The 13131-nt window shown below is 54.9% G+C and overlaps 1 protein-coding gene across 1 annotated transcript; it reads left to right on the top strand.

Moving 5' to 3' along the window:
* Positions 1-1732: 1732 nt before the first annotated feature.
* On the top strand, positions 1733-7472 carry WNT9B (Wnt family member 9B). Its single transcript, XM_007125431.2, has 4 exons — positions 1733-1758; positions 3290-3546; positions 5856-6121; positions 6999-7472. The coding sequence occupies exons 1-4, from the start codon at positions 1733-1735 to the stop codon at positions 7470-7472; spliced, it is 1023 nt and encodes a 340-aa protein (XP_007125493.1).
* Positions 7473-13131: the final 5659 nt, after the last annotated feature.

The raw sequence follows: 13131 nt of genomic DNA, 5'->3' as shown, positions 1-13131 counted from the left end.
AGGGACGGCATCCTTAATTAGACAAACTAACTCTCAGCCTTGACATTGTTCTACAGATAGGAGTGTCTCAAGTAAGAACAGAGATGACCACAGGGAGACTCTGGGGCCAGGGGCTGAAAAGCTCCCCCAATTCTCCCTCCCATTTTCACCTCTGTTCGTCTCTATGGGTTTGGTTCATTCTTTTTCTCTCTCTTTGGACCAGCTTTCTATCTCTTGAGTTACAAGCCCAAAGAAAGAGAAAACAACTGTATGCTCTCTTAAGTCAAAGAAAGAGAGAAAGCAAATGTATCCTCTCTTAAGTCAAATTCCAGATTCCCAGAGAAAGAACTGATTGGCCCAGCCTGGGTCATGTGATCCTCAGTGGTCCAATCAGCAGGCCAGAGCAGCAAGATCATATGGTATAAAATGGCCGACAGGGTAATCATGTAGATAGAAGGAACAGGTAGGCAGCCAACCCAACAGGTGTCTGAAAGAGTAATTTAAAGGGCTTAGTAATAAGCACTCAAAATGTGGTAGATAAGGGAATTCCCTGGTGGTCCAGTGGTTAAGACTCGGCACTTTCACTGCTGGGCCTGGGGTCAATCTCTGGTCAGGGGATTAAGACCCCACAAGCCACGTGGCATGGCCAAAAAAAAAACCGTGGTAGATAATATTATATAATAGAATATAAATGATACATTATATAACATATAATATAGCTATAATGATATAAAAATAATAGCTATTGTTCTTATAATGGAATTTGGCACAGGCCTTGAAGGATCTGCAGTCCTGTTGGCCAAAATTCCCATCATTCCCTGCTCATTCTCTCATCTGTTAATCACTACTACAAGGGAGGTCCCAACTTCTGAAACACAAGAACTGTGTGAACAGAAGTTGCCCCTCACACCAGCCCCTGGTGTGGGGAGGAAGACATTTGAGGGGCTAGATGGCTGCTGCGCCCTTTGCTCCTGCAGCCCCCAAGCTGCCCTCCACACCGGAAGCCAGTCAGGGTGGGGTCTCCTGGGCTGGAGTTGACATTGGGTTCTGCTCTGGACCTGCCAAGGGTCAAGCTCTAAGGGTTTCCTGCCAGACTGCAGGGAGGGGTTTGGGTGTAGACCTGGTGGACTGGAAATTTACCCATTTTCCCCCAGATTAATGATTAACGGGTCCCTGCCCTCACCCTGTCTGGGAGGGGAGCCCAGGGCCAGGCTGGGCCAGGAGGAGCCCGATAGCATCTGTCTCTGCTCGGGGGGTTTCCGAGATTTGCTCCACACTGGGTTGGCTGCACCTGATGGATTTGGGATCTACGGGCACTTTCTGGGGGCACCTGGGACCTGGCCAGGACCCACACCCTCCCTGGGGTAGACGGGGAAGGTGTGGCATCTAGCCAGATGTCCTGGCTGGGGCAGGTGGCTCCAAACAGGAGAGCCGTGCCCTTGGCTCTGTGGGATGTGGGCCTCTCTGACCACTCAGGGCTTGGCCACAGGGCTTGCCTTGGCTGGTGGCACTTGAGCACTATGGGGTGCAGCCCAGACCTGGCCACACAAGTGACAAGTGCCACATCCAAGCAGGAGCTTTAAGAGCCATCGCCTGGTTCCACCTTTGATCTTTTACCACGGCCACAAGGCCAGCAAATTCCAGAAAGGGGCTGCTTCCTCCAGCCTGGGTGCCAGAGTGATGTATATTTCACCCACTCCGAGGGCCACCAGGGTACAGGATAGCATATATTTTGAACTGGGAGAAATATCTCATGGACCGCTTCTGGGCGGAGGGAAGGTGAGCTCTATTTGTAGTCCCCACCTTGGGACTTCCCTGGCAGTCCAGTGGTTAAGACTCCGGGCTTCCACTGCAGGGGGCATGGGTTCGATCCCTGGTCGGGGAACTAAGATGTCGCGGGGCACAGCCAAAAAAAAAAAAAAAATCACTGTATTCCCCACCTTGCTGCTGATCTGCTGTAAGACTCAAGTTAGTTACTGCCTCTTTGTAAAACCTTCGTTTCCTTATCTGTACAAAGGGAAGACTCTGCCCAGGTTAGAGAGTAAAGCATCTTGCAAGAGGAAGGAGTTTTGAGAAGCTCCAGCTAGCAGGAAAGTGAAACAACAAGTCCCAGGCCCTGTGGTTAGTAACTTTTCAAATAATCCTCCCAGCAGCCCCAGGAGGTAGCGAGGATCACACTTTCCATTTTCCAGAGGAGAAAATCAGTGCTTCTAGGTTACACAGCTAGGACATGACGGGCCACTGGAACGTGGCAGCCTGACTTCAGCATCCATGGACTTCAGAGATAGTAGAGCAAAGAGTCTGGAGCCAGTGGCCTGATGAAAATATACCTCTTTCATCTTCGTCCACCTGTCAGTCCATCCACCCATCCTTCCTTCCTTCCTTCATCTCTCCATCCTTCCACCTTTCCATCCATTCAGGTATTCCTTAAGTATCTTTTTGTAAGAGGCATGGAGTGGCCAGGTGGTTAAAGATCTCTCTGAGGATTATGGAAACAAGTTAGGTTGGCATGGCATTACTTGGGCAGCAACCTAATGTAAGGGAGAGAGGGGTACCAGGGAAATTGCCTGGATGTCTTTTTTTTTTTTTGCGGTACGCGGGCCTCTCACCGTTGTGGCCTCTCCCGTTGCGCGGAGCACAGGCTCCGGACGCGCAGGCTCAGCGGCCACGGCTCACGGGCCCAGCCGCTCCGCGGCACGTGGGATCCTCCCGGACCGGGGCGCGAACCCGTGTCCCCTGCATCGGCAGGCGGACTCTCAACCACTGCGCCACCAGGGAAGCCCTGGACGTCTTCTTAATGTCAACACCCTTCTGCCTGCCCCTCTTCGGAACGTGCAAGCCAGGCAGCAGCCGAGGCTATGTGCAATATTTCCCAAACTGCCCTGATCCTCAAAGCTGCCCAGGGAATGTGGAAAATATACAGATTCCCAGGTCCTATTCCAGACCAAGAGAAGCAGAATTGCTAAGTATAGATCCTGGGCATCTCTATTTTTCATAAGCACCTCAGATGATTTTTCTGGTTGGGCAAGTTTGGGAAATAAGGTGGGTAAGAAGAGCAGAGACTCTGGCTTCTGGAAAACTTGGGTTTGAGATCTTGCACTAGCTCTTGTCATAAGCACCTTGGTTTCCTACTCTGTAAAATGGGGGCATGACCCCATGGGGCCAGCCTCCCTCCTAGAAGGGCGAATAATGAAGCCCCCAGGAAGGCCCTTCCACTCACCTGCCCCACATTCTTAGGGACTGTCATCCTTCCTCCTCCCCTGTCACGACCCAAGGGTCACTGGTCTCCCTTCTCTCTTGCCCCCTCTAGCCTGACCGGGCGGGAGGTCCTGACACCCTTCCCGGGTCTGGGCACCGCCCCTGCCCCAGCACAGGGTGGGGCCCACCTGAAGCAGTGTGACCTCCTGAAGCTGTCCCGCCGGCAGAAGCAGCTCTGCCGGCGGGAGCCAGGCCTGGCTGAGACCCTGCAGGATGCCGCACACCTCAGCCTGCTCGAGTGCCAGTTTCAGTTCCGGCATGAGCGCTGGAACTGCAGCCTAGAGGGGAGGACGGGGCTGCTCAAGAGAGGTAGGGAGGAGGGCTGGGAGGAGGAGGGCTGGGGAGGAGGGGGCTGCCTTTCCCACTCCAACGTTCCCAAGACCACGTTGCCCTTACGAACCCAGCACAGTCCTGAGTAAGAAGGGTCCCGGAGTTAATGAGGCCTAGTTGTTCCCTGTTTGGTGGGGGCAGGGGAGCAAGGAGGACACAAGAGAGGAAAGGAGGAGCACAACCCATTCCTGGAAGAGCCCACAGATGAGATGGGTGGTCCTCCAGTCCCCTCCCTCAGCCTCCTACACACACACACACACACACACACACACACACACACACACGTCCCCCAGTCCTTTCCCTCAGCCTGCTACACACACACACACACACACACACACACACACACACACACGTCCCCCAGTCCTTTCCCTCAGCCTGCTACACACACACACACACACACACACACAGACGTCACACACACACACTCACACTCACAAAGGTATGAGAGCAGATAAGGAGGGATGGCAGTTAATAGTTGGCCAAGTGACATGACACAGGCCAACAACAGACTTCATTTGTTCATTCGCTCACCTGTTTCTTTGTTGATCATAAGCATCAGTCCATCCTTCCCTCCCTCCCTTCCATTCCCACGCTACCTCCCTCCCTCCCTGCCCGCCCCATGTCTCCACTTGGCCATCATTTCACTAAGCATCTGGTGAGGCTCTCAGTGAGCCAGGCACTGTGCTGGAGGCTGGAGATACGGAGCCGAACAAGACCCCATCTTCCCTCAGAAAGCATTCAGCCCAAGTGGGGGGAAAGGTCATCCTGTGACCATCACCAAGCATCAATGGGCTTTTGACAAAAAAGGGAGCGATGGTGGATCAGAGCAGCCCAGCCCCTTTTAGGCAACTGTCCCCCGTGGCTGGGAGGGTCTGAGCAGAGCTGATGCCCGCCCCCACCTCAGCGTCACAAGCACCCCAGGTATATCAGAGAGCAGGTAGAAGGTAGCGAGCTCACAGGGGAGGCCAGCTCTGGGCTGCACCCCGTAGTGCACACGTCACACACACACACACACACACACACACACACGTCCCCCAGTCCCTTCCCTCAGCCTGCTACACACACACACGTCACACACACACACACACACACACACACACGTCCCCCAGTCCTTTCCCTCAGCCTGCTACACACACACACACACACACACACACAGACGTCACACACACACACTCACACTCACAAAGGTATGAGAGCAGATAAGGAGGGATGGCAGTTAATAGTTGGCCAAGTGACATGACACAGGCCAACAACAGACTTCATTTGTTCATTCGCTCACCTGTTTCTTTGTTGATCATAAGCATCAGTCCATCCTTCCCTCCCTCCCTTCCATTCCCACGCTACCTCCCTCCCTCCCTGCCCGCCCCATGTCTCCACTTGGCCATCATTTCACTAAGCATCTGGTGAGGCTCTCAGTGAGCCAGGCACTGTGCTGGAGGCTGGAGATACGGAGCCGAACAAGACCCCATCTTCCCTCAGAAAGCATTCAGCCCAAGTGGGGGGAAAGGTCATCCTGTGACCATCACCAAGCATCAATGGGCTTTTGACAAAAAAGGGAGCGATGGTGGATCAGAGCAGCCCAGCCCCTTTTAGGCAACTGTCCCCCGTGGCTGGGAGGGTCTGAGCAGAGCTGATGCCCGCCCCCACCTCAGCGTCACAAGCACCCCAGGTATATCAGAGAGCAGGTAGAAGGTAGCGAGCTCACAGGGGAGGCCAGCTCTGGGCTGCACCCCGTAGTGCAAGCATTGTGATTGTCCTGGAAGCGCGTGGATGGTTGGCTTGGGACCAGTCAGGCGGGAGACCCGAGCTCACTCGGTCATGGGGCCTACTCCCCAGTAGGTAGCAGAGGGTGACATTGAGAGGTAACAGGCAGCATATTTCAGAGGATCAGGGCCTCAGAAACTGGTTGGTCCAACCTGCCCACACATCAGCTTGGAGTCAAGATCAGTGGTTTACCCCAGCCTCGCCACTCGCCAGATGCCCATGTCACTTTTCTCTGCATCTGTGTTCTCACCTGTTTAGTAGAAGGAGCAGCCCCTGTCCTGCCGCCCTTAGAACCTGGGCACACACTCCCTCGGGAATTGGCAGTTCCATTTAAACAGCAACTTGCATCCTGAGTTTAAGGGGCAGGTGAGAGGGAGGCTGCCCTGAGCTGTGCCCTCGGGTTCACAGGCCCTTCATCCTGCCTGCCACAGTGGCCCCACCACCCACTCTATCCTCAGAGGGCAGCAGACAGCCCCTGAGCCCACTCTCCTCCTCCCTCCCGATCCCCCCGGGGCCCGGCCCAGGTTTCAAGGAGACGGCCTTCCTGTACGCGGTGTCCTCGGCTGCCCTCACGCACACTTTGGCCCGGGCCTGCAGCGCCGGGCGCATGGAGCGCTGCACCTGTGATGACTCTCCGGGCCTGGAGAGCCGGCAGGCCTGGCAGTGGGGCGTGTGCGGCGACAACCTCAAGTACAGCACCAAGTTCCTGAACGACTTCCTGGGGCCCAAGAGAGGAAGCAAAGACCTGCGGGCGCGGGTAGACGCCCACAACACCCACGTGGGCATCAAGGTGAGCATGCTCGCGGGTGACCCAAGCCCTTCCCAGCCAGAGTGCAGGGCTGGGGAGCGAGGTCTCTAGGAGGCCATTATCCGCCCTGCCCCCCATCCCACACACAGAGCCGGCCCAGGATGAACCTCATCCTTTCAACCAACATTCCTTGGGCATCCATTCTGGACCATTACCAGGTACCAGGAAGTAGGGAAGGATCCTGGGCATCACTGTCGGCTGGGCAGCAGGTGGGAGCTTGGCTCAGGATGGGGCCTTGGTGAGGCAGAGACGTGTTTGGAGAAGGGTCTCCATTCCAAGCACTGGCCTTCCTGGAGGTCCTAGAAGCCAAGGTAGTTTGAAAACTGATCTGGTACAACCCCTGTCCCTTCTCCATTTCACAGATGGGAAGACAGAGGAGACCCCGAGAGGGGAAGGAACTTGGCTGAGGTCACACAATCGTGGGAGGCCTGGAGGGTAAAAAGTATCTAGGTCTGTTGGGACCAGAAAGCTGGGAGAGGCTAGGGCTCCATTTCTTTAAGAAATTGAGTTCTGTGTTCTGTTTCCTTATCACTGAGTTTGTGTAAACCAGGGCTGCCGTGTTCAGTTGTGCAAGCTGTCTGCTCCATAAGGACTTCGGGCCAGGGGAGGAGCTGGGGCTAAGATCCGGCCCACACCGCTCTCACCGAGATGTGAGGACCGTCTCTGCCCAGAGGAAGGGGCGCCTAGAGCTAGTTTTCACTAAGGTGCCACGTGGGCCAGCTAGAGTCTTACCTGCCCCCCCAGGTGGACCTTCCCCTGTCTCTTTCCCATCCTCCTGTTGCTCCCCGGCCAGGGTTGGTGCTCTAGGGTCTGTGGGCCCGGGTCTCTGACCACGCCTCCCTTCTGCCTCTCCTCGCAGGCCGTGAAGAGTGGCCTCAGGACCACGTGTAAGTGCCACGGCGTGTCGGGCTCCTGCGCCGTGCGCACCTGCTGGAAGCAACTCTCCCCGTTCCGCGAGACAGGCCAGGTGTTAAAGCTGCGCCACGACTCAGCCGTCAAGGTGTCCAGTGCCACCAACGAGGCCTTGGGCCGCCTGGAGCTGTGGGCGCCGGCCAGAGCGGGCAGCTCCACCAAGGGCCCGGCCCCACGGCCTGGGGACCTGGTCTACATGGAGGACTCACCCAGTTTCTGCCGGCCCAGCAAGCACTCGCCCGGCACAGCGGGCAGGGTGTGCTCCCGGGAGGCCAGCTGCAGCAGCCTATGCTGCGGGCGGGGCTATGACACCCAGAGCCGCCTGGTGGCCTTCTCCTGCCACTGCCAGGTGCAGTGGTGTTGCTACGTGGAGTGCCAGCAGTGCGTGCAGGAGGAGCTTGTGTACACCTGTAAGCATTAAGCCCACTGCCCAGCGTGCCAGCTGGCCTCTGCCAGGACCTCGCATGGCACCGGGCCACCTGGAGGCCTCCCAGCTGTCCAGCCAGCCCCCCCGGGCAGGCGCACGCAGCGTGCATGTGATCACCCATGTGCATGCCAGTGCACATGTGCTCCTCTCCCCACTGGGTCCCATCAGCCTCCCCTCCCTCAACTCGAAAGGTGGGAGCCCCACCCCTGAACCCAAGGGTCCCCAGCCTTGTTGAGGACTTGGAGTGGGAGGGCAGAGTGGAAGGATGTGGAGGGAAATAAGGGAGGCCAAGAGGAGGGCGGGACTGAGGTTTTGGAGAGGAGAGGGGGTACATCCCGCCGTCTCGATCCCTGGGATTAGCGGTCTAAAGCCAGCAAGATGTTGGGAGGTGAGCTTCTGGGCCAAGAAGGCTCAGGGAGGCAGGGTCAGTCAGAAGCAAAGGCTGGAGTCTGCCTGGGATGGGTCAGTCCAGCCGTAAGTGTGACCGGGATCCACTTATGCTGTGAGGCCCCAGTGCAGCTGGCATTCGTGATACACAAGACTTGGTTTACGAGTTCTGATTCGGTTACGTTTGTACACTCACAGCTACTACTCATCTAATTAAGATTTTTACCAGGGCTAGCGTTATAGGCGTGGGAAAGTCTTTGCTAAGTCTGGCTCCTTGGGGGACCCCTTCATTTACTAATGGTCCCCCACTTTGGCTCTTACCTGAGGAAGAGAAATGACTGCTAATTCCCTCTGATCCTGTGGACCTTTCCATTGCTGAGGCCCTGAGAGGGAGGAGAGAGAAGCTGGTACATGCACACGGGTGCACACAGGCACCCCCCCCCCCGCCACACGCGTGCACACCCCTTGGACCTGCCAGGCTGAGGGCTCTCATTCAGTGACACACACCTCTCTGGTTCAGGATCAAGACCTTGCAGGGGTCACTTTGCTGGAAGCTGTGTGCTTTCCCAGAGCAGAGCCCGATGCCAGCCGGGAGGAAGTGACCTCCTTTGGGATGCCCTTGGCTGCTTTGCTGGCCCTGCCGCGCCCTCTGTCAGCTTCCTTTCTCCCGGAACCCAGAGTTGCTGACCCTTTGCTGAGACAGGAAACTCTTCAGAATCAGCCGAATGCTGAGAAACCGTCTGTGCAAGCCCCAGGAAGAAGCCCCCGGCGCTCCCTGTGATCTCCAAGGGTGAGGAGAAGCTGCCCCGTCTTCGGTGGATCAGGCAGCCTCCGGAGGGATGCTGGAAGGATCTTTGGCTGCAGAGGCTCTGATGAGAAGCCAAATTGACCTGAGGCCCCTCCCGAGAGTGACTTTGCTGACCCAAGCAGCTGGCCCACATCTTGGCAGGAAGAGAAAAAGGACAGAGGGCTGTTTCCCTAGTTTCTTCCGCTTCCCAACAGCAAGGAGACTTTCTCTCTGCCAGCCCGCTCCATCCTCCTCCTCTGAGACCCCAACTCTGCCTCCATCCTGGCTCAGCCCTAGGCATAAGGCAGCAGGAAGAGGGTGCCCAGTCCACCAACATGCCATCTGCATCCCTGGCTGGCAGTGCCGGGGTGGCAGGAAGATAAAGGGTAGCCTCTGAGGGACTGTGGCCGCAGTCGGCCACTAACACTGACCAGGTCAAGGGCACGGGTCAGGCTCTGAGGGCCCCTCGGCCTGTGAGGTCTTCCCTGTGCAGCCCTCTCCCCTCTTCTACTTCTCTGTTCCCACTCCTTTCTCTTCCAATTGTCCCCAAAGGTCCACCTCAGCCCTGCTGGGGCCCCTGGGACCAGTGACCACTGACCTCTCCTTCTACAGCTTTAAGGGAAACACTCACAGGGTATTTTTTTTTTTTTTTGTCTACCTCGCATATATAGTTTTTAGGGCAAAAGAGAATAATTTATATAGCTAAGATATATGAGAAAATATTTATGTTATTTATATAGTTTCTATATTTTATGGGCAGCTGCTCTGGGGCTTGTGTATTCTGCTGGAAGCCGTCTATCTGGGGAGATGCAGCTGCCCTGACTGGGGCGCCTACTCAGCTGGACACCAGGTGGCCGGGGAGAAGGTCTTGTGGGCTCCGTGTCCCTTGACCGGGTCTGTCCCAGAGCTAGTGAGCAGCATGCCCTCTGCACAAGAGCTCTGATGGGCTTGATCCGGATCCTCCTTGTAAAGTTGTTGTAAATTCTCTGCTCTTCTGGGTCCCAGGCCCCCTCTTCTGCTCTGGCAAAACTTGTCTTGCTCATGGTAATAATGATGACAAGGACGACCACACTTTGCATTTGTAAAGCACTTTTGATCTTTGGAAACACTTTTGTCCCTTTAATCTCACTTGATTTCCCCATTATCCCTGTGAGGTAGGTGCGGCTACATAACTGTGCCCATTTTACAGATGCGACCCAGAGATGGAGGGCTGTGTTCAAAGTCAGACTGAAGAGGTTCTTTCGGTGAATATTTGCTGAACTTTAACCTGGGCCGGATTATGGGAGCTGACTTACCCAGAGCCTGGGAGCCCCAAGTCTGGATCCACCCTGAGTCCAAGAACCCAGGGAGGCGGCTGCTCCCCTGGCTGTGTGTGACCCTGCCCTTTGGATCTCGGCAGCGGGTCAGCACTTCCTGTGTCTCAGGGGCTGGGACTGCCTTAGAGGCCTGGAGAGATGAGGACCCCATAGAGGCCACTCCAGGGGCCCCACCACCGGGCCCTTCCTCCTGCCTACACCGCCTGAGAGGGTTGGGTTACAACACAGGGCCCCTCCCAGCCCACAGATGGGCTTTGTTTGCTCTCATCTGTGTTTTTCTTTTAAAAATGATTTGTTTTCAATTGGCTTTCTGGCTTCTCTTGTAAAATCAGCTGCACTGGCGAATTGGTCCTGCATTCCCACCTTGGCCACGGCCAGCTAGAGAGAGGGACCCCTATCAGACAGGATGCACGGGGGCTCCCCAGTTTGCCAGGTACCTCCCACCTCACTCGTGCATGCTGCTGCCTGGCGGTTGTGGGCACATCATGTCTGCCCCTGGTCCAGATAAGCACAGCTTCCCTGGTGTCCTCCACTGGCTGACAGAGCGACAGAGACACCCATGCCAGCCCTGAAGATTATTTCTTGCTTCCCAGAATTTCCTTTCTCAACAACCATGAACTTCAAACGCTTTTGTCTCAGCACATTTTAGAATCACAACCAGCGCTATCGTATATCGAGCACCTGTTCTGTTCATCCATTCAGTCAGCGATGGTTTAGGGAGCTCCTACTGAGGGCCAGCCACCACCCCGGGTGCTGGGGTGCAGCAGTGAAGGAGACCAAGTCCCTGCCTCATGGGGCTGCCCCTCTAGTGGGAAAGAGAGAGACAATAAACCAATAAACCACGTGTCAGCTATTTGTACCTATTTTGTCTCGCTTTATTGCAATAACCCTGCGTATTGGACATGACCACGCCCATCTCAGGGTCACGGAAACGGAGGCTATGAGGTGAGAAGGCTCCCGAATGCCACTAGCAAGCAATGGTCTCAGGATTAGAACACAGAGCTGCTGGCCTCCAAAGTATGAGTTCTTGCCTCCCCTCAGATGTATGTAGCACGGGGCTGGGTCATCCCGTTCTATGGATTCTGGGGAAGCTGAGGCCCAGAGGAAGGAGGTGACCCATCCAAGGTTATACACCAGGTTGGACCAGGCCAGACCCTGGGTCCCCTCCTGGAGATGACAAGTATTTTTAGTGCCCGCATCCTATGGCCAGCCATGTAGGTTGGGGTGGGGCAAGTTAAGGCAGAGCAGGAGCCTTCAGGGACTTACGGTTCCGTAGGAGAAATGAGACACACGGCCGTGCAATGGTTCTGGTCATTTACTTGTCAGCCTCAGAGCCCCGCCCTGGCCACTGCCCACCCAGCATGCTTTTTGGAGCAAAGGTCAGCAGAGAAACCTTGTCCCTACCCTGCCCTGGCTCTTCAGCCTGCTGGCATCCACACGGGGTCCCCAGGGAGGCAGGCAGAAGCAGATCCGCAGTCCAACAATGAGGGCATCTGCAATTCCACCTGCGTGCCTGTTCTGACGTGTTCCTTCTACCCTGTGTTCCTGGGCCCGGAGACAGGCTGGTTCTGAGCAGTGATGGAGGTGTCCACACGGAGCATATATATGTATGTATACCTATGTAGATGGGGGGTGGGGGAGAGAGAGAGAGGGAAATACATGTATATTTTGTTGATCCATTTGTGAGAACATTGCAGACACCAAGACACAAATGATTTATCACCAGTCTCCTAAGAACCAGACCATTCTCCAAAAGAATCCCAAGGCTGTCATCACATCTGAGAGATTTAACACTGACACAATATTATCTACTACACACTCCTTATTCAAACTTTCCTAATTGTCCCTCAAAATATCCTTCATAGCTTTTTTCCTGATCCAGGGTCCACTCAAGAATCGGGCATTGAATGTGCTGTCATGTCTCCTTGCCTTCTTTGTTTTCACGACATTGATGTTTTAAAGAGTTCAGGCTGGCTGTCTTGTAGAATGTCTCTCAACTGAGATTTGTCTGATTGTTTCCTTATGATTAGATTTTGGTTAAACATTTTGGCAAGAGGTCTACTTGGTGGTGTGCACCCTTCTCTGTGCATGCTGTCAGGGGCCACCGTTTGTCAACATTACTGGTGATGCTGAATTTCATCACTTGGTTTAGGTGGTTTCCCCCAGATCTCTCCCATGTAAAGTTACCTTTTTCCCTTTGTGGTTCATGACTCATCTGTAGGGTGATGCTTGGAGACTCTGGGACCATCCTGTTGCCCAGCAACGCTTTACCCAGTAGTTTCAGCATCCATTGGTGATCCTTGTCCAAATCAATTGCAAATGGTGATTTTTTGATTCCATAATTCCTTGCCTGTTTTTCAGTTGGCATTCTTCTGTAAAGAAGAGCTTTTCCTTCTCTGTTACCACCATACCATTCCTTTTAATGTTCCCAATCACCCTGCAGGGTAAGAATTGCTACCCCCATTTTACAAATGAGGAAATGGAGGTTCTGGGAGCTTGAAACATTCACTGAGTGAGTGGCAGAGCTGAGGTTCAAACTCAGGCCTTTTTCATGCCTGAGTTCATACCCCCTGCCTTCTAGAATCTTCTCCAATTCCTGGGCTTCTTCTCTGATGACTTAGCTCTGAGCAGGGGGGAGAAGCCATGCCTTCTCCTGATGGAATTCCTGTAGCAGGTGGGGAAGGCATTTAGAGTAGCACTGGTGGGGGGTCAGGAAGGGAGATTTCCATTCTTGCAATCATGAGACAGCCTTGATCCAGCCTCCCTGACCTGCCTTCCACCTTAGAGGCTCAGCAGTGCCTCATCCTCCCTCTTTGTTGCCCCTGTGGGCCCCTCACCCCTGCCAGCCCCGCTCTGTCCTTGCTGGGTTCCCAGCGCTGTGGAACATGACTGTGGTGACCCCAAGTCCTGGAGCTCCTCAGATGGGCCCGAGGTTGATGACTGTCCAATGACTCCTAAAGACACGAGGAATGATCCCCTATGTCCGATTTCCATTGGGGAGATGTGGTCACCGTCTGGCCAGCAAGCATATCCTGCCTAAGCTCTGCTCTAGAAGAAAGGCCAGAGGGTTGACCTGTGATGGGAGTGGGGACATTCTGGAGGGAGAGTGACAGTGGGGTCCCCAGCCTACCCCGACCCTCCCCTTTCACTTATTTTATTTTTT

The sequence above is a fragment of the Physeter macrocephalus genome, chromosome 14, assembly GCF_002837175.3.
Source record: "Physeter macrocephalus isolate SW-GA chromosome 14, ASM283717v5, whole genome shotgun sequence".
NCBI classification, from domain to species: domain Eukaryota; kingdom Metazoa; phylum Chordata; class Mammalia; order Artiodactyla; family Physeteridae; genus Physeter; species Physeter macrocephalus.
This window is presented reverse-complemented; position numbering and strand designations above follow the sequence as displayed.

Coding starts and splice junctions, on each gene's coding strand:
- WNT9B (XM_007125431.2), top strand. CDS start 1,733: ATGGACCGCTTCTGGGCGGAGGGAAG. Junction 1,759..3,289: donor CGCTTCTGGGCGGAGGGAAG/GTGAGCTCTATT, acceptor TGCCCCCTCTAG/CCTGACCGGGCGGGAGGTCC. Junction 6,122..6,998: donor ACACCCACGTGGGCATCAAG/GTGAGCATGCTC, acceptor CTCTCCTCGCAG/GCCGTGAAGAGTGGCCTCAG.